The 24,520-nt window shown below is 38.0% G+C and overlaps 1 protein-coding gene across 3 annotated transcripts in view; it reads right to left on the bottom strand.

The window, feature by feature from the left end:
• Positions 1–24,520, bottom strand: part of LOC131675495 (kinesin-related protein 4) — a 596,376-nt gene that overhangs the window by 449,807 nt on the left and 122,049 nt on the right. For all 3 annotated transcript variants that reach the window (XM_058954494.1, XM_058954493.1, XM_058954495.1), the window contains one exon: positions 21,495–22,619. In XM_058954494.1, the coding sequence (XP_058810477.1) occupies positions 21,495–22,619 (1,125 nt within the window). The remainder of the gene's footprint in view (positions 1–21,494; positions 22,620–24,520) is intronic.

Genomic DNA, 24,520 nt, shown 5'->3' with positions numbered 1-24,520 from the left:
TTTGCTGGTGATTACTTTTTCGTCCATTAACTTTTCGTATCTGCGTGCGAGCTGTGGTCAAACCGGACACACAGTGTGTAGGTAAACTCGCTACTCATATTCAGTTCGTTTGTTCGAAATGGTGAGAGGTAAAGCCGGAAGTGAGAAACGGCGCATATTTTGGCATCGTGAAGGTGTAACCGTACGAGAAAGATGAGACAGAAAGAGATAGATAGATAGATAGATAGATAGATAGATAGATAAGCTTTATTGAGCCGTGGGGTCTAACCACGTAGGCTATGAGCAGAATACAAAGCAGAGACAATAAGTTAGAGCGCAGTAAAAGGCGATAAGATTATACAACTAAATATTGATTTAAGATGAATATAAGTTAAGCATAATAAGTAAATAGTACGAGTGTGAGATTATGACGCATACATAGAAATAAAAATAATACAATATTCGCATGAGGTGGAGAGGATAGAGATAAATTGATTTAGAACAGGTTAGGAGACGAGATAGGTGAGATCACAAGTCGAGGCGTACAAGATGAAATAGGATGAGTTTAATAAACTAGTTGTGAACAGGCAAACACAATACAATACATTATACTCAAGAGGCCAGAACAAGCTAAGTAACATCACCGGCTAAAGAGGGTAACTGGAGCCAGCGAAGAAGTTAATAAATGTGGTGATCAAGTAAATTCAATTTAAGAATGAATTCATGAAGCCTAGAGAAATGAAAAAGTGACAGTGAAAGTAAACTATGGATTAAAAGTGGAAGTAAGGGTGGGTGTTACATCGAGGAGTTGAATGGGGGAAAATTGCAGACTAGGTAACGACCAGGTGATACGAGGTACTCTGATAATGAAGTGAAGGCGGAGACGTTGAAAGGAAGAGGGATAGAAGGGAGTTCCAGGAGCAAGGGAAGATTTGTGAGGTGTTCGGCGTCCACCCTGTAGCAAAAAAAAGCTATTCGATCACCATAAAGTAGCCATACAACCAGCGCTTGAGCTCAGAATAGCGAGTAATATCAAATTCGGTGATGGCCAGCTGGTTAAGGAGATACATGCCATAAGCCGCCGCCGAGAATCTCCAAGCCTCAGTTCTTGGAGCGGGATAGGAGAAGGCCATGGGGGGGATTACGGGAGGAGTGCTTAAGATTGGGAGGATTTGGGGTTTTGATATGTTGTAAGGTAGCTCGGGTATTAACAGCATACAGTTTTGTATGTGCGAAGGGTGAGTAAGATGTTGCGCTGACTCTCAAGAGATAGCCAGCCCAGGCGCAATCTATGAAAGGTGTTATGGGGGATGCTGGTGTTATGGGTCAATGCTTGGGAATGAATGCGTGGGAATGAATCGGACATAAGCATTAAACGCTGTTTGAAGGGCCAGAGTTCTAGATTTATCAATTTTCATGAAGGCAATGGAGGCATAAGTAAAATGGGGAAAGAACAATGTTTGTACCAGGTATTTCCTTGTCTCAATGGTGAGTGACCTTCTATAGAATTTCAGGGAATTTAGGCCAACGTAAACTCTCTTAACAATGTTGGAGATGTGAGGATTCCATTGAAGAGTTGAGGTGATAGTAACATCATCAACCTTGAGCCTGGACAATGAGTTTAGGTCAATAGAGAGGACATGAAGTTCGCTACCAACGATCATGACCTTTGTTTTGGCGACATTGAGTTGGAAACCGTTTGCTCGCGCCCAGTCCGCTACCGCCTGAGCATCGAATTGGACCTTCGCAAGCCCCTCAACAATCTGGGAAAGGACGCAGTGATGATAAATCTGGGTATCATCGGCATGAATTAGGTGCTTGCAGAAAAAAAGCACTCGTGGGAGGTCATTAATGAAGATGGCGAACAATAGCGGACCAAGGACGCATCCTTGCGGGACACCCGTCTGAGCACGTACCGACTGAGAATCGGAGTCCTCAAGGTCAATGACAGCCTGTATCCTGTCTACTAGGTAGCTAAAGAACCATCGTAGGACGGAGTCACCAACGTGACAAGCTCTGATCTTAGCAATAAGCAAGTCATGAGGAATTCCATCGAAGGCCTTTGAAAAATCAAAGAGGACAAGGATGGTAATTTGTCTCCTATCAATGGCAAACCTCATGTCATCAAAGATACTTACCAAGGCGGTCTCAGTGGAGTGTTCCTTACGGAAACCAGCCTGTTTAGGGTCTAGAAGATCATTAGCTTCTAAATGATCAGAGAATTGTCGGTGCAATATTCGTTCAAAGATTTTTGAGGGTTCAGACAACTACGCAATGGGCCTAGTATCAGAAGGGTACTGAGGTGATCTGACCTTGGAAAGAGGACGAATAAGAGTGCGTTTCCACATGGCAGGGAAAGTGGATGTTTCAATAGACTTGTTAAATATTTCGGTAAGGTTGCAGACTACGGTGTCAAGTCCAAGGAGAAGCATCCCTCCTATGAGTCCATCACAACCTTTGCCTCTAGAACGCAACGCCTTAATCCCGCTCTCAACATCAGATTGTATAATTTTTGAAAAAAACAAAATTGCAGGGAAGAACTACAGATATTGTCACACGTAGTAAGGATCAGAGCTGGAGATCTGTTGACAACTGTGGCAAAGTATTTGTTGAGTTCGTCAGCTGAGAAAAAGAGCAGTGGTGAGGGCAAAAGCCGATATCATGGAGAGTCCTCCACTTGGATTTTGAGCTATTGGCATGCTCAATGTTATTGCGGATTATTATTCTCTGTATCAAGCTCGTTTGAAATAGTAGTTCTTAGGGAACGATATTGTTGAAGGGCCAACGATGAGTTGGGGCTTGAAAGCGTTTGTAGGCTGCGTCACGGATCTGCATTTGGGCACGTAGCTTATCAGTTAACCAGGGCTTTTTTTCCGCGGAGATGGTGACCAGACGAGAAGGAGCAAGCTCGTCAAAAGTACCACAAACCGCCAGGGTGAAAGTTTGCTCGAGTTGCTCAACTGAGGGAGTGTCTCGACGAAGTAAATCACCCCGGTAGCCTGGGGAAACTGAGAGCTTGCTGGTGATGAGGGTATTCAGGATCGCTTTATTAACACGATAGAGAGAGCGGGAGGTAAAGGTGTTTGGTTGTTCTTGAGGCGAGAAAAAGAGTATGGAAAGCTCGTTTAGGTCGTGATACGGTACAAATGGCAAAAGAGATTTGGTGAAACTAAGAATACGAGTTGAGTGATTTGTTATGAATAGATCTAGCGTTGTATGTGTGGCGACACCTCTTCAGGATGGTGTGTAGGCTCAGTGGAAACAACCCTAAGTGCGTGTGTATCAATCAAGTCACGCAATGCCAGGACGTGAGGAAGATCTGAGGTAAAATCAGAGTTGAAATCGCCAGTGATTATAACGTTATTAAAGAGAGGAAGAAAGCATGAGATAGTGTTAAAGAAGAATGATGGGATTTTAGCGGATGGACGGCGGTAAACAACTGCGAATAATAGTTTTAAGTGGCTTTTATTGTGGATTTCGGCTATCATGAATTCTGGTGAGTTGTTATATGTAGGATTGGAGGTAGCAAGTAATTTTACTGTGAGACTAGAAGCCAACTCCACTACCCTCCTTGCCCTCGCGATCCAGTCAGAAAAAATTATAATCGGCTAAAGCGAGATGGTCATCAGAGATGATGTTATAGAGTTTAGTTTCAGAAATGACAATAATGTCATATGCACTTGTATGTCCCTGTGCTTCAAGGAGAAAGAAGTGCCACGGCACGTTCAGGCCGTTTATGTTGATGTGCGCAACGGTGAGGGAAGATGGAGAGGGGATAGAGGTGGTAGCAAGATTATTTACAGGGACCGTTGAATGTCATAAGGTTTGAGCTGAGTTAAGGGTTGGCAATTGGGAGGAGGAGGCAGATGCAGCTAAAGCGAGGCTCGGTGGATTTGCAAGTGGTCGGGAATGAAGATCAGAGCGAGGAGATCGAAGATCGTGGTGGGCACCGCCAAGAGGTGCGAATGGTGCGGCAGTAGGGTGAAGGGGATCACCAGCTCCCGCCGAGCGTGCGACAGGTTGGCGAGGTGCCAGCCTCGGCAGACCACGCAGATCAGCTTCAGAGACGATGGGAATGAGCTCCGACTGCGGCGTGGCGCGGCAGAAGACCCACAAGTTTTGCACCACAGGCCACGCATATCCGAGATCCTCACACACTCTTCTGGCCTTGGATAAAAGCTCAAAAACAGGCTTAGGGTAGATTGGTCGCAGTAGGACTCGTGAGCCGACGAAAGATCGTCTGCGCAGTATGCCCCTTGAGCCTGGACGAATACTTGATGATTCTGTCTCGAGAGGATAGTGAATCCAGCAGGAAGGTGAACGATTTCCGTCGAGCACCTTGGCTTAAGTAAGAGGATGATTGCGGCTGATTTGTGGGCGAAGCAGAGCGAGCAGTGGCTGAAGTATTCCACTCCCTCGTCGCAATAATTGCAGGCATGTTGTGCTCTCCACCAAAACCCAGCGCAATGAGAACAGAAAGAGCGGCCTGGAAGAGGGAATCTTGAAATTCAGCAGGCAACTTATGGACAAATATTTCAGTCTCATCAACTACTGCAAAGTGAACGTCACGATCGCAAAATTCCTCCTACGTTTTGGTCCAGAGTCCGTAAAGCTTCTCAAAGCGCTCAGAGTTGAGTTGCGCTTCCTTCGCATGCCGCTTCGCGTTAAGCTGTGACTCCCTGCGGAACCACTCAGGTGCCTCAGACTTTGCCGAGTAATTGGTGTTCCGACTTGTAATCGAAGGCAGCTCAGATCTATGAACCTTGGTGATCGGCAGAAGTGATGGCTGAGTTGATGAGGCAAGACGTTTCCTGGCAAGTGCGATGATAGAGGGGGAGTGTCCTGTGGGCGTAGCGAATATATCCAAGGCAGTATTGGCTAGAGGTATATCGTCATGGCTGGTCTTGAATCAGGTGAAATACAGAGGTTATGGTAAAGAGAATTACAGGAATTGCAGCGGAGGAGTTGATCAGGTCGTCGCACGATTAATCAGCACTTGGTACACACGCGACTTGACATAAATAAGCAAGATAAGTTTAGAAAAGTATAGAAATGCCTATGATAATTTGAAAGTTCGCGCGCAAATTCAAGTGGCCCAGAAACGCGCGCAAATTCAAATGACGCAGTGGCGCGTGCAACTTACCAGCTATAATAAAATCGGTAAAGTGACCTCTGCCGAGGAAAAGCGAATTATTATATAGTAGAGGGTGAGGCGGGAAGATCAAAATGCGCGCGAAAGTGGTGCTCGCAATAATGAGGAACGCGAAATAGGAATTAAGGGAAAATTTAGCGCCGAAAATTCACGAGATGACGTAACCCGACTTAAACGTAGGTTAACAACTTAAGATTAAAATGAGTAATTATGAAAATGATAATGAAGATGAAAATGTGAAGTACGCTAAATGAATCGAAGTAAGATTTAGTCTTAAAATTAAAGATGATCGATTACAGATTCGCAACAGTAATAACATATAATAGAGAAAATGAACAACACAGAGTGGTGACAAGATGTAGACAAGGCAAAATATTCCTCACTTAACCGACAAGAAAAAAATACTACTGTGGGCAAAAAGTAAGGTGAATTTTCAATTTAAACTTCGCGGGCTTAACATTTCGGGCTAGTTCTTTTTTTCTTGAGTTGGTAGGACTGCGAATGACATCTGGGACAAATTTCATGTCAATGTCATCATCAGTAATATATTTACGCTTGTGTTTACCAAACGACCAAGAGTGCATGTTTCGATTTTTACAATGTCTGATTTAATTGAGCAAAGAAGTGCCATCAAATTTTGTTTGCGGAATGAAATTTCGGCTGCGGAAACGTTGAGGATGTTGCGGAAGGCCATTGGTGATTCTACCATGTCGCAGAAAAATGTTTATAAGTGGTACAAAGACTTCAAAGAGGGTCGAGAACGTGTTGATGACTTGGAGCGCTCCGGACGACCATCGACGTCAACAGATGACCAACACGTCAATAAAGTGAAGGAATTAGTGCTCGAAAATCGTCGGTTGACTGTTAGAGACCTTACTGATATGATCGGAATATCAGAAGGATCTGTGAAAACAATTTTGAAAGACGATTTGGGCCTACGAAAAGTCAAATCTCGTTTGGTACCGAAAACGCTCAATTTCTTGCAAAAAATTCGCCAAAAATTCGACGCATATCGTTCCGCAACCACCGTATTCGCCTGATTTGGCTCCGTGTGACTTCTGGCTATTCCCAAAACTCAAGAGACCACTCCGGGGAACGCGTTTCGAGTCGATTGAGGAGATAAGAGCTGAATCGAAGAAGGCGCTGATGGCTATACCGGAAAGGGACTATTTGGCATGTTTCGAGGATTGGAAAAAACGTTGGCATAAGTGTATTTTATCGGGAGGGGATTACTTCGAAGGGGATGACATTGATGTAGAAGAATAAATAAAGATTTTTCATTTTATAAACAAATTCACCTTACTTTTTGCCCACAGTAGTAGTTGCTCTAGCAATGATGTTCGTCGTTGGTGGAGCTAAGACGGCCAGATTGATGATGAGATGTCCTGGTGCAGATGTAGTAAGGCAATTGGTTTAGTTAATAGAATGACGTATGTGGTGTTGATTTTGCTTCAGGTGAAAGAGGTTAAGTGATGCTGGTTGCACAAGTAATGCAAATAATTATGCATGAAACAGCGTATACTTGTTAGCCCCGTGGAAGATGCACTACCTGGAACAGTTTGCTCGAAAGTGTAATGCCAAATGGTTAGATAAACTGTATTTGTTGAAGAGTTGTTGAAAAGATGCTGTGATATCTACCAGAGAGAGAGAGAGAGAGAGAGAGAGAGAGAGAGAGAGAGAGAGAGAGAGAGAGAGAGAGAGAGAAATTCTGGGCTCAATGGGGGAAACAGCGACCGCACCTGACAGCCGCGTCGCGCGCGTACTTATAGGCTACCATGATGGCGCTAGCACGAGGTGGGTGTGAACGTCGAGCAGGTTATCACTCTCTCCTGAGTACGACGCCGATGTGGCAGTAGCGAAACAAAAACGCCCTCAGCACCGTGAACCGCTGCAACATTTTTGAGCATAGCCTTTTGCCGTTTAGTTTGATGATCTGAGATGTCCTGATCTTCGCAGCGGATCCGTCATCGCCTCTTCAGCTACACCGGTGCCCTAGAGTTTTAGTGCCAGTTACAATGGTAACAGTATCACCAAGGACAGCATCAGCGATAGCAGGAACAGAAAAAGTGTCACCAGTGTGAGTTCTCTCTCTTTCTCTTCCCTGTCATCAGGAACCATGATTGAGCGATCTATTGAGCGATCTATTGGTCGGGTAGAGGTTTACCTTTGCGCGAACAACCGTATTATTCCTGGGTTATAATTTTTGTTTTTCGTTATTTTGTATGTCATGTTTTTTTTTATTTTATTTTTGTTGATGTAAATTGCTCAGCAATAAATGTTATTTTATTTAATTGAATCATCAGCTTGATTTTCATGTTGCATTCTTTCCTTCCCATTCCAAGCTTTCTTGTGCGAGAACATCACCTGTACGCCCGATAAATTGTTTGGTAGTTCAGCGTTTCCATCTCCCATTTCGCGTTTAAATAAATATAATAAATAGAGTCGCAGGCCGATTAAAATTGTTACAGCAACTCTCCCTTCACACCACAAAAAACACCTTCTATCTTTCAAATTACTAAACCAATCTTAAAATACTTGAATAAAAACGATACATATTGGTGTCTTCTTTAAAAGGAATGCAATCAGATCTATTTTTATTGAGCGGATAAAAAGTTATGTTGATTTTTGTTGAAAAATCACATTTTTTTAAGTTTAATTATGTCAAAAATCTGGAATCTACTGTAGAAATATAGAATCTATTAGAGAATAATTTTAGAGAGAAAAAGTGTTCGGATTTGTGTTTAAAATAAGTACTTGCTTTCAAAATTTATTTTCGGAAAACCAAAATCATTTTACTTTTTATCATGCTCTAATTAAAAGTAGGTATTTCAGTCTAATAGTTAGAACTGTGTCTTTAATATGATAAAACGGACGCTTCTTGGTGTCTGTAAAGAAGTCATAAAGTTACAGGAAGAAAGAAAGAGTTAACGTAAAATTTTTTCATTTCGAAATAAAAATTTGGAAGGAAGCAAACACAGGAAGATTAGTATCAATAAAACTGTGCAAAATAACTACATAAATTGAGGAGTTACTTAAACGGAAAGCAATTTTGAACGTAAAAAATGCCAAAATTATAGCACGGGAACTGGGTTACGAATATTTAGCTGATATGAGTAGGAGTACTGTTTTTCGCAGACTTACTGAAGTTTGGTTAATTAACCAAAATATTACTCTCAGTCATATTACATTTTGTGAAATTTTATAGCAAAGAAATAAGAGACTGACACTCAGATACTATAAATAAAAATGAATTCCACTCAATTTTTTATTGACCATGTTTCGCTGGTTTGTCTTCCAGCCTTATCAGATCCTATATTCAAAATAAATTAATCCGTTATACAAACATGATCATAATTTTACAATATAATGGTATCAAATCGAACAACAATAAAAACAATACATACCAACGCAACTGAAGAGTTTTTTAAGATCACGTTATCGATTGCTATGAGTCAACAAAAAATTTATTGTAAAATTTGTTAAATAAAATCAACAATATAGTTAAGATAATATTTATAATATAATACGAGGTGTGATCAAAAAGTAAGGTGAATTTTTATTTTTCTCAAAAAATATTTATTTATTCATCAATTTTTATTTTATCTCCTTCAAAGTAATTCCCCTCGGATATAATGCACTTGTGCCAACGCTTTTTCCAATCCTCAAAGCATTTCAAAAAATCATTTTTTGTGATCTTGTTTAGTTCATCCTTCGATGCCGTCTTTATCTCCTCAATCGTGGCAAAACGCCGTCCTTTCATGGGCCTCTTCAGTTTTAGGAACAAGAAGAAGTCACAGGGGGCCAGATCTGGGGAATACGGTGCCTGTGGCATCGTTACTGTGTTGGTTTTAGCCAAAAATTCGCGCACAAGCAACGATGTGTGAGCAGAGGCGTTATCATGGTGCAAAAGCCAATTTTTATTTTTCCACAAATTCGGACGTTTCTGGCGGATTGCTTCGCGCAAATTGCGCATAACTTGCAGGTAATATTCCTTATTTACTGTTCTACCCTGTGGCAAGAACTCATGATGCACCACGCCCCTGCAGTCAAAGAAAACTGTAAGCAAAACCTTTACATTTGATCGAACTTGGCGTGCTTTTTTTGGTCTTGGTGATCCAGAATGTCTCCACTGGGACGATTGAGTCTTAGTCTCGACGTCATAACCGTATACCCATGTTTCGTCACCTGTTATAACCCTGTTGAATAAATCTGGATCATCGTTGACGTCATTCAGTAGCTCTCAAGCGATGCTCATGCGACGTTTCTTTTGGTCGAAATTAAGCAATTTCGGAACAAACTTCGCTGACACACGTCACATGTCTAAAACACTCGTCAAAATTGATTGACACGAACCAAATGAGATGCCAATATCATCAGCAATTTCTCTAATGGTAATTCGACGATTTCCCAACACTATTTTCTTCACTTCTTCAACATTCTCATCAGTTGTTGATGTGCTGGGGCGTCCAGAACGAGGTTCATCGTCGGTGTCTTCTCGGCCTTCTTGGAAGAGTTTATACCACTTGTAAACATTTTTTTGGCTTAAAGTAGACTCACCGTATGCCACTTTCAGCATTTCAAGTGTTTTGGAACATTTGATTCCATTTTTCACACAAAATTTAATGCAAACTCTTTGATCCATGTTTTTAGACAGCAGCAAATCGTGGAGCACGCAAAACACTTCTAACCTTGATGCCTCTCACAAACAAACCAAACATACTACAAAGCTAAAATTTGGAACGTATGTTCTAGACGAGTGTACCGACATAACCAAATAAAAAAGTCGAAGATCGAACGGACGTAGCCCGCTAAATTTCAAAATTCACCTTACTTTTTGATCACATCTCGTACATATAATAGAAAACGCAATACAAATTGCAAGAGAGAAATTACACGTTACAAGTCAAACTGTGAAATAATGAAAAACAAATGGGTATAAAACAAAATTAATCCTATTAATATATGGAATTATTAGCAAGCTAATTTTTAATAAAACAAGGATATGAAAATATTACATGGTACAATAGCTTATGAAATAATATGATATTGGATATCCAATAACAATTATTCTATTTAAGAAGTTTAAAAATACTATTGTATTGTTTACTAAGATATTGAATATTCTTGTCTGTTAAAAGTATTACTGTATGTATCGATGAATATCATTTCGGAAATTAAACTTTTATTCTTACTAATTTTTTGTCTAAAATTTGACAATTGTTAAAATCAAACCAACGTGTCGGATTTTCTTCAAGATGTTTTGGTATTGGAAGTAAGTCTATCGGAGTATTTTCATGTTCCTTAATTCTTTCTTTGAGTTTCCTTTTTGTCTATCCTATATAAACAGTCGGACATTCGTTACATTGAAACTTATAAGCAACGTCAGTCTCTGACCATTTTTCATTTTTATCCTTACTAAGTTTAACAATATTATTTAATTTACAACTCATGTGTGGAACAACATGTATGTATTACTTTTTGAAGGCAAATTTATAATATTTGAAGAATTGTTTATGGCACCGTAATAAAATTGTAAATTTAGGGATACAACTATTATTTGAGGTATTGTGTGAATCGAAGTGCCAAATTACAGTTTTCCAAAACGTTCTGAAATCACTGAATCGATAAAGTCACAAGGATAATTATTATCAATTATAATATTTATCACTATCTTGACATTTTCTGTATAGAAATTTGTATGAGACAGAAGTACTGCTCTGTCTACTAAGTTATGAACAATATTGCTTTTTTATTGTAGAGTATGATTTCAGTTAGAATTTATACTCTGCTGGAATTAGTTATCTTTTCACCCCTATTAGTTGTAATTCTATTATTAACTTGTGAATCGCGATATGGCCGTTTTTTCTCCCGTCGGGCTCTCGTCGAGGTACGTACGCCGCGCCAGACTGCGAGTGTGTGTGTTGTGAGCACATACTTATGCACTTATGCAAGCCTTTTTCTTGTTCGAAGGTGCAATGCTGGGGCAGCGACGGAGTACAGCATATCAAGTAGTTAGAGAAAATTGAAGAGAGAGAGAGAGAGAGAGAGAGAGAGAGGGCCGTCATGCGCGTGTACAATTTTCTTTGTTTTTCCGCCATTTCTTGAGTGATGAGTTTACCGCACCCTAGCCGACGTTTTAAGTTGAAGGATACGCTCCAGGTGTGCGAGAGTTTGTTTAACAAGTGGAGTTTGGCTGGGTCGCGCACAGCCACATATTTTGAAATCCGCACCGATGCGCGTAGGATTTCCTGCGAGGTATCGCGGGCGTGTGCGCGTGAGCGGCCGCCGCTAATGATAGTTTGAGCGGAGCTAGACGGTATTGTCTTATTTTATGAGGTTAATTTTATGAGAAGTATACCTAAACTTAAATAAATTTTACGGAAACGTGGAACGTTTACTTCAAAAAGTACATGTCTTATTTTTTTCGCAAACTATTACTCTCCCAGACATTACCTAAATTGAATTAGTGACTTTACTTATTATTTAGAACTTTCAGTAAACGGTTAAAAATTTCACGTTATTTGACATCAATCTAGATTTGCTCATATCGATAGAGATTGCGTAGGCGTAGCTTACTATTTTCCTCTGTTGCAGGGCGTGCTTAGCGACAGTTTAGAGTACGCATTCTTTTTCTCAAGTGTTCGAGTATGTTTTCAATTTAGAATAAAAAACCGTCAAAATACAGAAAATACAGCAAAATCACGATTTTATACAAATTTAAACTTACATCCATGCCTACATAGTGGCCAAGGGTCAGTTCTGCTATTTTTCTCTAGTAGTAGGTTTTCTTAGAAACCCATTAGTTAGCACAATACACAGTAATTTACACAATAAACAGTAGTATACTTTAATAAGTTTAATGTCTTTGCTTTACAGTATGATTGAAATAATTAAGTTAATTTAGTGATCTGAGATAATTCTACGTTAGTGTGTTTTTTCCTCCGTAAAACATTTTCTTTCGATCTTTGGTTGCTTTATTTAGGTAGTTTTATCTTAACTCGATCTAGTTATGTGACATTTTTTCTCAATAATCTCTTTTTTTTGATTATTTAGGTTATTTTAGTAGACGTGATTTGCTGAGTTTTATTTTTATTCATTGTAATAGAGCATTTATTAATAGTTTCAGTTAGAATTAAGTTTAGTGAGTTGATGCTGCTTTATACATTATTAGCTATTTTAAGAGAAATGTTGCACGTTATGCGTTCTTCTATGTAAAGAGCATATTTTTTCGAGTTAAGTTTTATGTTATTGTTTATTTTATTAAATGCTTGGTGGTGTATAGTAATTAATACCGGCGAATGATCTGATGATAAATTTAAGCATGATGACACATTAAAAGTGAATCAAATCTGGAAGTTTATTTATATCTGTAGGCTAGTATGTTGGTTCTCGAGTGGATATCAAAAAGTAGTTATTTTTTTGTAGTATTTCATATAGTACTCTGCCTCTATACGTTGAAGTTGATAATCTTGATCGCCACCACTGATGTTTCGCATTGAAATCACATCCTACTATAAAAAAGTACTATTAAAAGATTTAACATATTGCAACGGTAGTCGATTCAATTAATTGATCCGTTCGCGATTCTGCTTCTCGCGCGTTAGTTCGAACAATTAAGAGAGAGAGGGGGCGCGCGATCATTTGAATAAGCAGTTACGCCTCATCTGTTCACGCGAGTTTACCGCCGATTTGTGTTTTGCACTTTGTTTCGCCAATATAAAGTTTTACTTGGGACAATTACGTGCGTGAGTGCAACAGCATTTCCGTGACAGTTAATAGCAGCAGTACAGAAGAAGCATCAAAGTTATATTGAGACAGATCGAGGCAGCGCAGCTGATAATTAGGAGGGCAGCGGCAGTTGATTCATCATCATCAACAATTACGGCTGATCACCATAATTGCACCGCAGGTTAGGTGCACCTCCCTTCATTATCGCGTGACAAAATACATTTAGTATTTTGTTAATCATAATAGCGATATTCTTTTTGTATTCGCGCCGAGCGTTAGAGCGGTAAAATTCGAATTTTCCCTCTCTCTCTCTCTCTCCAAACATTATTCATTGTAAAATCCTATTCGCGTGCGTTAGTCTTTCGGCCCAACAAAGACTGTAATGATTTTTTATTAATTAAAGTCAGTTGAATTTATTCGTTGATTACGTCATTTAATTTTCCCATTAGTTTAAGTAATCGTAAAAGGCTTAGGTTTTAATCCGATTACGTCTAAGGGATTAAGGGGATTAGGCGTAAAGTCGCTCACACTTAAAATTCATCGAGTGTCACAAGGCACGTGACTTAAGGTGAGTTTAACTCAGTTCAATAGAAGATAATTAAGCAAGATCATCTGACGTAAAGGCGAATACAAGTACAATCATACGTGTTTAACTGAGCGGCGGTTTGCTCTGCATCATGGGAGTTTGTTCTTAAATAAATTTCTCATTTTTTTAGATAACCACCCCCGTTACAATATATATCCATCCTTTCCATCAGCTATTTTATCATATATTCGAGTTTATATCTTGTGTTTACTTCGTTAATATGTCTACTTAGCTCTTGCTTGAACAACTGTTTGTTTTGATATTTTCATCTCATTTTGATCGTTTTGCTTTTATATTACCTGTATATATGTTATATTTGGTCTAACCCTATTGACACTGGCATTTAAATTTGAATTTGAATTATGATGAACTTGATAACTGTTTTGGTTTAACGTTTTTTCGCTTAGTCTAGGTAATAGTTTTGCTGTAATTGCGTACGAATCGGGCATCCTTTATAGTTTGCAGTGTGATTTCCTTTGTAATTTGCACATGTCATGTCTTTTTTATTGTTATTTTTTATTTAATAGGACATTCTTTTATTTGATGTTATTCAACATATTGTATTCACACCGAATTTTTGTAACACTAGTTTTTTGTAGACCCGTACTCTTGGTAGTATTGACATTGAGGAATTACTCTTTTAACGTTCGGTGACTCGAATTTGATTACCGTGTTTAATAGTGGATTTACTTTATACATTTTCTAGCTTTTATAATCATGTTCAATTTCAACTGTGAATAGCGGCAACGGTGGTTTTATGATGCGATGCCTTATATTATGAATACTTAATACTTTATATCCCTGTTCTTCTATGGCTGTTTTTTAATCATTTGTATCAACTGACGTGTGAATACTTCTTAATATAACTTTCAAACCTTTTTCTTCTTTGTGCTGGTGAGTAAAAAATTGCGTGTTTTTTCTTTCAGCGCAGTAATCATTGGCAAATACTTTTCGGAAGATGTTGGCTAAATTTTAATTTTATTTAGTTCTATTCCTTTTAACCTTTTAGCTCCGGAACTCATCCATATATAGACCAACAAGAAAAGCGAACGTAATAGATGTTTATAAGGTCAATTTAATACGCTATAACGAATTTAAGTTTCATTCGTTATGTCTCTCCCCCCCCCCTATATATTAATATAAAAATTATACTATTATATTATACTATATACCTTAATATATATAACAGCAGCCTACGCAGCTAAAAGGTGAGAGAGAGAGAGAGAGAGAGAGAGAGAGAGAGCAACAGAGTCGCGTTCCAGAAAAAGAGAGTAATATGCCCTAACATACGAGTATACGTCACGCTGAGAGCGTTTTGACAAGTCAGGACGTGCGCGACTAAGACTGAGGTGAGAGAAGGGACACCGCGAGCGGCAATTAGCTGGTGAACTTGAGGCCGACAACACGTATCTCTGCTCACGCGGATAACTTTAGCCTTTTCTTTATTGTACAGCAGTGCCTTGCACAGACCAACCTACGAGGGTGGTCCGATAAGTACTTAGCCTACAAAAGAAATACGAAAATTTTGGAAAAGTAGGCTCTAAAACATATTTTTTAGAGCCAAGCTAGTTGCGAAACTATCATTTGTAAATGTTCAATCATTTTCGCTTTTACTTCTTACTCATTTTTTCCGTTTGTTATATTATTAGTATCATCTCCGTAAAAAAGTATCGTATTTGTAGGTATAATATTTAGTATATCGTTAATGTAAATAAAGAACAGTAAAGATCCTGGTATTGTTCTTTGAGCATCACTGAAACTACTAAATTTATGAAAGCTGTGATCATAACCTACTTTTACATTTTTTTCTCTTACTTAGGTAACTGTTAAGGGTATTTAGTTCGATACACTTGACCCAGCGATACTCCAACTTCCTTAACCCGTCTGAAAAATACGTTTCCTCGAGGTCTGAAAAGTAAGCTTCCGTGACAGCGATTACCTCCTCATTCGACTCAAATTTCTGCCCGGCGAGTGACTTTTTCAAGTTTGGAAACAAAAAGAAGTCGCACGGAGCTAAATCAGGAGAATACGGTGGATGGGGCAGCAGTTCGTATCCTAATTCGGCCAATTTGGCCATGGCGACGACGGAGGTGTGAGCCGGTGCGTTGTCATGGTGGAAGAGCACTTTTTTCTTCGCCAAATGGGGCCGTTTTTTCTGCAATTCGACGTCGAATCGGCCCAATATTTCGGTATAGTACAGCCCTGTGACCGTTTTGCCCCTCTCCAGGTGGTCGATGTAGATCACACCTTGTGAATCCCAGAAAACGGTGGCCATCACCTTTCCGGCCGATGAGGCAGTCTTCGCCTTCTTCGGAGCACTTTCGCCGGGTAAAGTCCACTGTTTCGACTGTTCCTTGATCTCTGGTGTATACCAGTGGATCCATGTTTCGTCGACTGTCACGAAACGACGCAGAAACTCCTTCGGATTGCGCTTAAACAGCGTCAGACATTGCTCTGAAGTTGTCTCACGGTTACGCTTGTTGTCCGGAGTGAGCAAACGCGGCACCCATCGCGCCGACAGCTTTCTCATGCCCAAAATTTCATGCAGGACATGACCCACGCAGTCTTTTGAGATGCCTACGATCTTAGCTATCTCGCGCACCTTCAATCGTCGATCTGCCAATACGAGATCGTGAATTTTTGGCACGTTATCCTCCGTGGTAGCCATTTTCGGAGCACCTGGACGTGGCTCTTCAAAAATCGACGTGCGACCAAGTTGAAACTCGTTAAACCAATTTTTGACGGTCCCCACCGAAGGAGAAGAGTCACCGTACACAGCATCCAAGCGCTTTTTGATTTCGCTGCGCGATTTCCCTTCCAAAAACAAAAATCGAATCACCGACCGATACTGCTCTTTTTCCATTTTTTAAAAATTAACGGACACACTTGCTTTGACACGCTCTCAAAAATAAACTACAACTCCGATCCGGCTGAAATCTCGACAGTAACCATCGAGAAGGTTGTACTACGTGATAGAATATTTCTTTTGCGAGAGTGGCGCCATCGGGCGGTGAGGCTAAGTACTTATCGGACCACCCTCGTATGTTGTCCTCTATTTCAGTGGCCATTTCCGTTGTTTTCTTTTTTTCGAGTTTATTAAATTAAGTTCTGAATTTAAATGTCAATTGATCGGTTAATACTTTAGCTTGTCGCGTTGAGCGCAGCGTTGACACGTCTGCACACCTTAGTGATCAAACGCTGATTATAAAATGTAAATAACGCAAAATTTTGTTATATCTATTACGACTCATTAGCTGCCTAAATATTGAAGTACATAATGGTGGATCCTTATTCCAATAGTTTTGTAAATTACCTTTGATCACATGACCCATATTGATCGATATACTAAGAAATACGAGGTGTGTTCAAAAAGTAAGGTGACTTTTCAAATTTCACGGGCAACGTACTTTCGATTATCGATTTTTTTGTTTTGTTATGTTAGTACACTCTTCCCGAACTTCTGTACCAAGTTTCAAGTGTATAGCATTTTTTGTTTGGTTGTGAGAGGCGTAAAGGTTATAAGAAAGAAAACGCCCAGAATTGTGGAAAAACAATTCATGGCTTTTGCATCACGATAATGCCCCTGCTCACTCATCTTTGCATGCCTCAGCCACCATATTCACCGGATTTTGCCCCATGTGACTTTTTCTTGTTCCCAAAACTAAAGAGACCTATGAAAGGACGGAGATTTGTAACGATTGAAGAGATAAAGACTGCATCGTTGGAAGAGCTCAAGGCTATACCGAAAAGTGCTTATGAGAAGTGCTTTGAGGATTGGAAAAACCGTTGGCATAAGTGTATTGTATCTGAGAGGGATTACTTTGAAGGGGACAACATAAATATTGATAAATAAATAAATATTTTTTCTTAATAATACAAAGTCACCTTACTTTATGAACACACCTCGTATGTGTAATACTTCAATGTTTATATTTGTTAATGGTGCCATTTTACTATGCAGTAGTTCAGGATTTTGCGTATGATAAATATTAGTTTGTTCAACAATCATTTTCAAGATAATCGAATTGAATATATAAGTAAAATAATATAAAGGATTGTTTCCTAATGAAGAAATATTGGCACAGATACAAAAATGTTCGATAAAATCTTTGCGAGAGGGTCAGCCACCGTCCGCCTTGGGCTGAGCTCTGCTAATTTTTATTGGGTTCTATCACGGTAAAGAAAACCGGCGCTGACTTTCACGGGCCGACGTTCGCTCCGGTTGGGAAGGATGATTCATATAATCGGACACTTTAATTAATATATATTACATATGGCGATCTCATTTATTGACGCCCTTTCACAAATAAACGCTACAAGATTCGATTCGCCGTGGCGAGCGCGCTCGCTCAGCCTTCCGCGACCAGAGTTAACGGAATCACGCGAGCGAGATCACTCAGCGTGCGCGATAAAGTACGCTTAATACGCTGGAATCCGTAATCGAGCGAGAGCTGGCGCAAGAGAGATTAAATTGGCTTTGGACCCACCGGGTACCGACGGTCCGCCGGTAGAGAGGCAACGCCGGCGAAAGCGTAGACCCGCAGAAAACGGTGCCGCGGCGATGATTGAGGTTGCTGCAGGAAGGACCGCAGCACGGCCTTTGCTTCGTGGTCGGCGAATGGTCGCTGCGTAAACTGGCTCAGCTTCAAATAACTTCCACTTCCTTCCTGGCAAACTAGGCTGTCGCACTGATGGCAATAGTTCCCCTTCTGCCGGAATCTTGTCCAGAACAGTTCCTCTCTAGGCGGCCCTAATTACTTAAGAGCTCGCGCCTAACTGCTCTAGTTCTCACTTAATTTTCTAAGTCTCGCGCAGCCGCGCTCCAACTTCTCTCGCCGTCAAAAATTAGCTGAAATCGCGCTGTCTCTCTTTCTCTCTCTCTCTCGCTCTTCTCGCTCTCCCTCGCACTCACGGCGACACTTCGCCGATCGTCGCGCTCCTCTCTTCAGATCCTGCAATGACACAAGAATGTAGTCGCTATATAGCGTACATTTGGTTGCTACGTTCATGCGAGGAAAGTGCCGCACACAGGGATAGCGAGCATCACTATAACCCTGTCACATCTTTTATAAATGGATAGAAAATGGAATCAAATGATAGTTTGAGATTGTTTTCATCCTTTGATTCTAACGAACCAGCAGGTTCAGAAGTATCAGTTCTATCTTTGACTGATGACATATCTGGCTGATTCAACACTACTCTAATCTATTATTTCCTGTCTTACAAGGAAACGTACTCAACCCGAACTCATCGATTTTGATGATTTTGATACATATTGTAAAACATAAAAAATAAGAGACACTTTTTTGTTTATCGGCTAATTTTCATTTTTAAGGGGTAAAAACCTCCCCAAAAGTTAACCCCCAAAAAGCTTTTTTTTAATATCTCGGCTTAAAATTAATATTTTTCAGTGAAACAATTTGCAAGTTATTTCTTACAAAAGGAGCAAGTATTTCATGGTGATTTGAAGAGTAAGGGTAGCATCCCCTATTTTTTAGGGGTTGAAAACATATATTTTTTGGCATAATTTTATAATGAAAAAGTTTAAACCGTTAATTTTAAATAAAGTAAAAGACTAAAAAAAATGGAAATAAGTTTAAACATCCAGAATAACAAAATTTAGTTGACGTCTTTCGGTGTTTTAATAAATATTACCCCTAAGGGGGGTAAACCACCTCTAACACAAAATAACTGTAAATATGTAATTCAACACATAATATTTCATAGAAAGTTTGTATATAGAGGTTTTCGAGGTCGCTGATTACAAATCTGTTATAAGATTTTTAAAATTCTAAAAGGCGGAACTAATATGGCGGACAGAAATATAGAAAAAAAATTTTATATAATAAAAAAGTTTTAAACGACTAAAAAAATTTTTAAAAATTTGTAAACATCTATAATAAACAAATTAAGTTTTTTGCTTTTTTCATATATACTACCTAAAAGGGGGGGGGTAAACCACCCCTAACACAAAATAACTATAAGTATACTTCAGTCCATAATATTTTGAAGAACGTTTGTATATAGGGGTTTTCGAGATCGCTCTTTACAAATCTGATATCAGATTTTGAAAATTTAAAATGGCGGAACCAATGCGGTGGACGAAAATGTCGAAAAAAAATTTTAACTTTCATAAAACTTTGTTTACAAATATGTGATCTTTGTAGCCTGTACATGTGAACTAAAGAGCCTTAAACCCTAAACCACTAAACAAAATGCACTCGTTTTATTCTGGTAGAAATGTAGCAGTCGTGCTTTACATGCAAAAACACAGCTTGTATAAATTTTACCGTTTGTTTTTATTTCAGATTGAAAAATGAAAATTACTCCGTTAAACGTTCTAAACTTATTATTAGCATAATTTCAAGCGTTAAACATACCAGATAGTATCAGGAATTATCAGAAAACAGAGTTAGCCGAAAAAATAAAAGAAATTTTAATAGATGCAACACATGATTTCAACGATGTAGGAATGATTACTGATGACTCATTAGATTTTCAAGAATAGTATAAAGACCATACTTTATACTCATGACTCATTAGATTTTCAAGAATAGTATAAAGACCATACTTTATACTATTCTTGAAAATCTAATGAGTCATCAGTAATCATTCCTACATCGTTGAAATCATGTGTTGCATCTATTAAAATTTCTTTTATTTTTTATTATTTTTATTCTAATTATACGGAAATAATTGAAGATGAAATGCAACATCATTTTTCTGATCCGGATATAGCACCAACAAATCAATGTACAGCAGATAATGAAGAACTAGATTTTGAATACAAAAAAAGAGCTGTATATTTTTGGAGAAGTAGCAAAACAAAACAAAAGTCTCAAAACAGTGCAAAACAGATTCAAAAAAGTATCGTCTATTAATCAGCTACGTCGTTGGGCTCATTGAATTAATAAAGGTGGCACGTATAGAGAAAAAGTAGGACAAATTTGTTAGTATACCCTAGATAATTTTAAAGCAGCTCTCGACAGTGGTTCAATTATCCATGATGAAAATATAATTCGATGGGCCTTACAAGCTAAAAAAAAAATTGGTTTTGATGATATTAGATTCAAAGTTTCTAAATATTGGTTACTCAAATTTAAGCAAGCACACTGTATAGTTTCTAGGAAAATCAATAAGTTTATAACAAGAAAAACGTCAGAAAGTAGTGCAGAACTTACGGCTAAAACTGAAGCATTTATCGATGACGTTAAATCGTGTATACCAAGGATTGGACTCGAAAATTTGTATAATTCAGATCAGAGCGGACTTCAGCTAGAAATGCATTCTGGAAGAACATTAGCAGTAGAAGGAGAAAAGCAAGTGCATGTCTGGTACAGTCAATTTCAGCAACAACGCTTATTCGCGTTTTTGAAACACACCTTTAATTTTTTGTGCGATAATTTGATTCTAAATTATCGATGATCATAATCAAAATAATCCTTTTTTTTGGAACTTTGATATATCTGAGGCACATTGTTTTATTGAGGTCTACAACCTCCCAAATTAAATCTTAATAAAGAAGCTATCGAATTCATATCATCGTTTAAATAAAAAAATATTTCAATACCCGTGAACCAAAAAAGAGAACTAAATAAAATTAAAGAAAAATTTTTCCTGGCGATATTCGTTAGGATATAGGGCATAGGCAAAGGACACAGAGTACAACATTTTTTGACTCTGAGATTTGAAAACTAGAGATTTCAAGCTTCAATTTCCTTTTTTTTAATTTTTCATAGGATCACTTTTAACAAATGATAACTTTTAATAAATAATAACAAATAATCACTTTTAACGTTTAAAAAATTATTAAAAATTTAGATTTTTTGTTGATCTCTTATTTTTTTACGTAAGTGTATTTAGTTACAAAAAGCTATAATTCAATCAATATAATAATTTTGGTCGAATAAAATAAAACAAACAAGTTTGATTTGGAGAAAACAAACTGTTGTAAGTTGAAAGTATCGGAAATGATTTAAAATGTTACAAGATTACACATTCAATAATTCTATTCTTCGAAGATAAATTATTGTTATAATAATAACATACCTCATTTTTTGATGATTTACTAGTAGTATGATCATTTTCATTTTTGTGATCTGATTTGAATCTTTGCAGCGATTTCTCATACGTATGTATTTTCATCTGATAAGAAAAACTTTTATCCATTGGTCTTGAACATTTACTTTGATTCCCTAACAAAAAACATTCACTTTGAGATTTATTTCGGAGTATGGAGCTGTTTAAATGCTGAAATTCTCTCATTTCTCTCATAGATGATTTGAATATTTCTTTCACATTATTAGCTGTGATGCTGGAATTTATTCCTTTTTTTTTTAAATCAATCTTAGGAACACGATTTCCATCAACCAAGTCTATCGAAATATCTTCTTGGCCATCACTATTGTCTCTGAAAGAATTCTGTAAGTTCAGTTTTTGGTTATAAATTTCTTCGGCGGTATCATGCCCTACTACTATTTCTCTACAATGTTGTGCTTCCTCATCTAAGTATGTTAGAGTCACGCGATTTTCAAACGTATTATTATCTTCCACATCATCTTCTTCGTCATAAAATTCATCATCTTCATCTTCTTCGTAATTATCATCACTGTCGTCATCATCAACGTCGTCGTCTTCTTCCTCATCATCTTCATCGTCGCCTTCGTCATCTCCTATTTCGTCTTCATCTCCATCTCTATCGTCATCGTCGTCATCTTCTAAAATATCGATTGTAACATTAAATTCCGATAAATCCCTTTCATCCTCCAGTGAAACAGCTGATGTTTTACACGAAACATCATCCAGTACGGATAAAAGATTTTGTTCTATTTTATTATTTAATGACACAGAAAATGCGTCGTGTTCGTCTCCTATCATATTTTCATCAGATTTGACTGAAAAATGCATTCCTGATTGAAATAAATTCTTCTGAAATCTTTGATCTCTAGCAAAACAATTATAAGCGGATTTTATTTTTTGTGCATCTCGTTTTTCTCCCCAAATTGGTTCAAAATGTTTCAATTTCCAAGGGTCTAGCTTATTTTTATCCTTTTCTGCTTCTAATTTTAATTTTTGTTGATTTTCTGGCGTGAATTCACCTTCAGCCAAACGCTTCCGCCATTCTTGACAAGCTCTTGCGAAAAATTCATTATTTAAACCTACATTGGCAGCTTCCTGTAAAATATATTTATATATATACATGTATATTATGTGTGTATGTAGAAATGAAATTCATATATTATGAAACGATGAATCAGGGAAATATTTAATTTATATAAAATCCAGTTGACCAAAAAAGCTCACATAAATTGTAAAATAGAAAAGTTAAAATTTTAATAATTTATCTGTAACTTATGATACATTTATTTTTTATATAACCTATTAACGCCTAGCTAGACACGTTTCGTACACCTGTCTTTTAGCGCTCACAGCTATTGCACTTCGTGGCAAAAAAAGTTGGAATACATGCATTCCTATAGCTTAAAGTATAATTTTTTCGGTGATACTATTTAAATTAGTAAAAAACTTCACTTTTTATAGTAAAAAGTTGTTTAAAACAAAAATTCATAATTTTCAAAGATAACTTGTTATATAAAATCAAAAACCGGTTTGGAATCGACTTGGAATTGCTCTACTATCGGTTAAAAAATGATTGACCTCTTACATTTCAAACATGTAGCTCAGCGGAGAAAAATCACACAATGATATAGAAAAAATAGCGTTAAAACTTTTGTTTTGTACATCATTTGGTTTGTTAGTGGTCCATTTAGCTTAATTAGCAAAGTTATAACAGCGATTAGAAGGAAACAACCACGGAATCTTGAACTATTTTTTACGAGGACAATTTCACATTTACCGTTTTATAAAAAATGAATAGAACATCGTGAAAAAAATCAGTGTGTTGTTTGAAGCTCCCTTAATACAATTACTAATAATTTAGGAAAAGAATAAATTAGTTTATTTATAAAGTACAATCATCAAAAAAGAATTATCTTTTCCGTGGCTTATTCGATTGATGTCGGAAAGCGCATTGAGCAGTTGTAGTCATTGAGCAGATCTCTTTTGGGCTCCATGACGTAAGAAGGTAGAGAAAGTAGCAGTATTCAGTGGTTCAACGCAATATAGTCCACCAGCCTATGGAGAGAGACTCTTCGTTGGGAGGAACACCACGAAGAAGACGCGAACGGCACCTCCCGCAGAGACGCCTAGTCATCATAATTACGACGGCATCCTGTTGTGACGCGGCAACATTGTTACAACTTAATCGTGACCCTAAAAATCCTCTACTAAATATTTTCATCAATATTTTCATAAAATAACGTTTTGGCTTACGCCATCATGGATCAACTATCTTAAAGTTTAAAAATCTGACGTCATATTCGTAATTAGCGACCCCGAAAACCCGCTGGTTCAATTTTTCATGCTCATAGAATCACTCAAAAAATTTATGTTTCAAAGGGTTAAAACACAATGAGGAGTCTATCCAGTGAGTTAAGGCAAGGTTATGTATTTTCCCGGCCAGCTAAGGGAAGGTTAAGTTTCCACCCAGCCAATTAAGGCAAGATGGAAGGTCTACCCAGCCAGTTATGCACAGTTACATATTTACATAGTTAATTAAGGCAAGTTTGAAACCATCACTATAAAGCATTTGTTCAAAATATTTATCGCCAGCTTATCGGCAATATCGTATTGTGTACAGTTCAATAGTACCTGTTTAAGAACATCAATATTCAATGGTTTTGTTTGATATACTCGATCATTCAGATACCCCCATAAAAAAAAGTCAAGTGATGGGAGGTCAAGTATCCTCGCTGACCATTCAATCGCTCCACATCAGCCTATACTCCTTGCATTGAATATTTTATTTAAGTAATTGCGAACTCGTAACGTATAATGACCGGTTGCTGCGTCTTGTTGAAACTAAGGTATTATTAACATTGTTAATAATATCTGACCAAACGTTAACCTTTCGGGGATCTTGAGTGCTTCGGGTGTTCATCATCCAGTGATGGTTAGTTTCGCTCCAATAAGATATGTTATGCCTATTAACGCTATCATTAAAACAGAATGCAGTT

The sequence above is a fragment of the Phymastichus coffea genome, unplaced genomic scaffold (assembly GCF_024137745.1).
Source record: "Phymastichus coffea isolate CEN01 unplaced genomic scaffold, Cenicafe_Pcof_1.1 PCOF00024, whole genome shotgun sequence".
Taxonomy (NCBI): domain Eukaryota; kingdom Metazoa; phylum Arthropoda; class Insecta; order Hymenoptera; family Eulophidae; genus Phymastichus; species Phymastichus coffea.
Note: the sequence above shows the minus strand (reverse complement) of the source record. Positions and strands in the feature narration are given on the sequence as shown.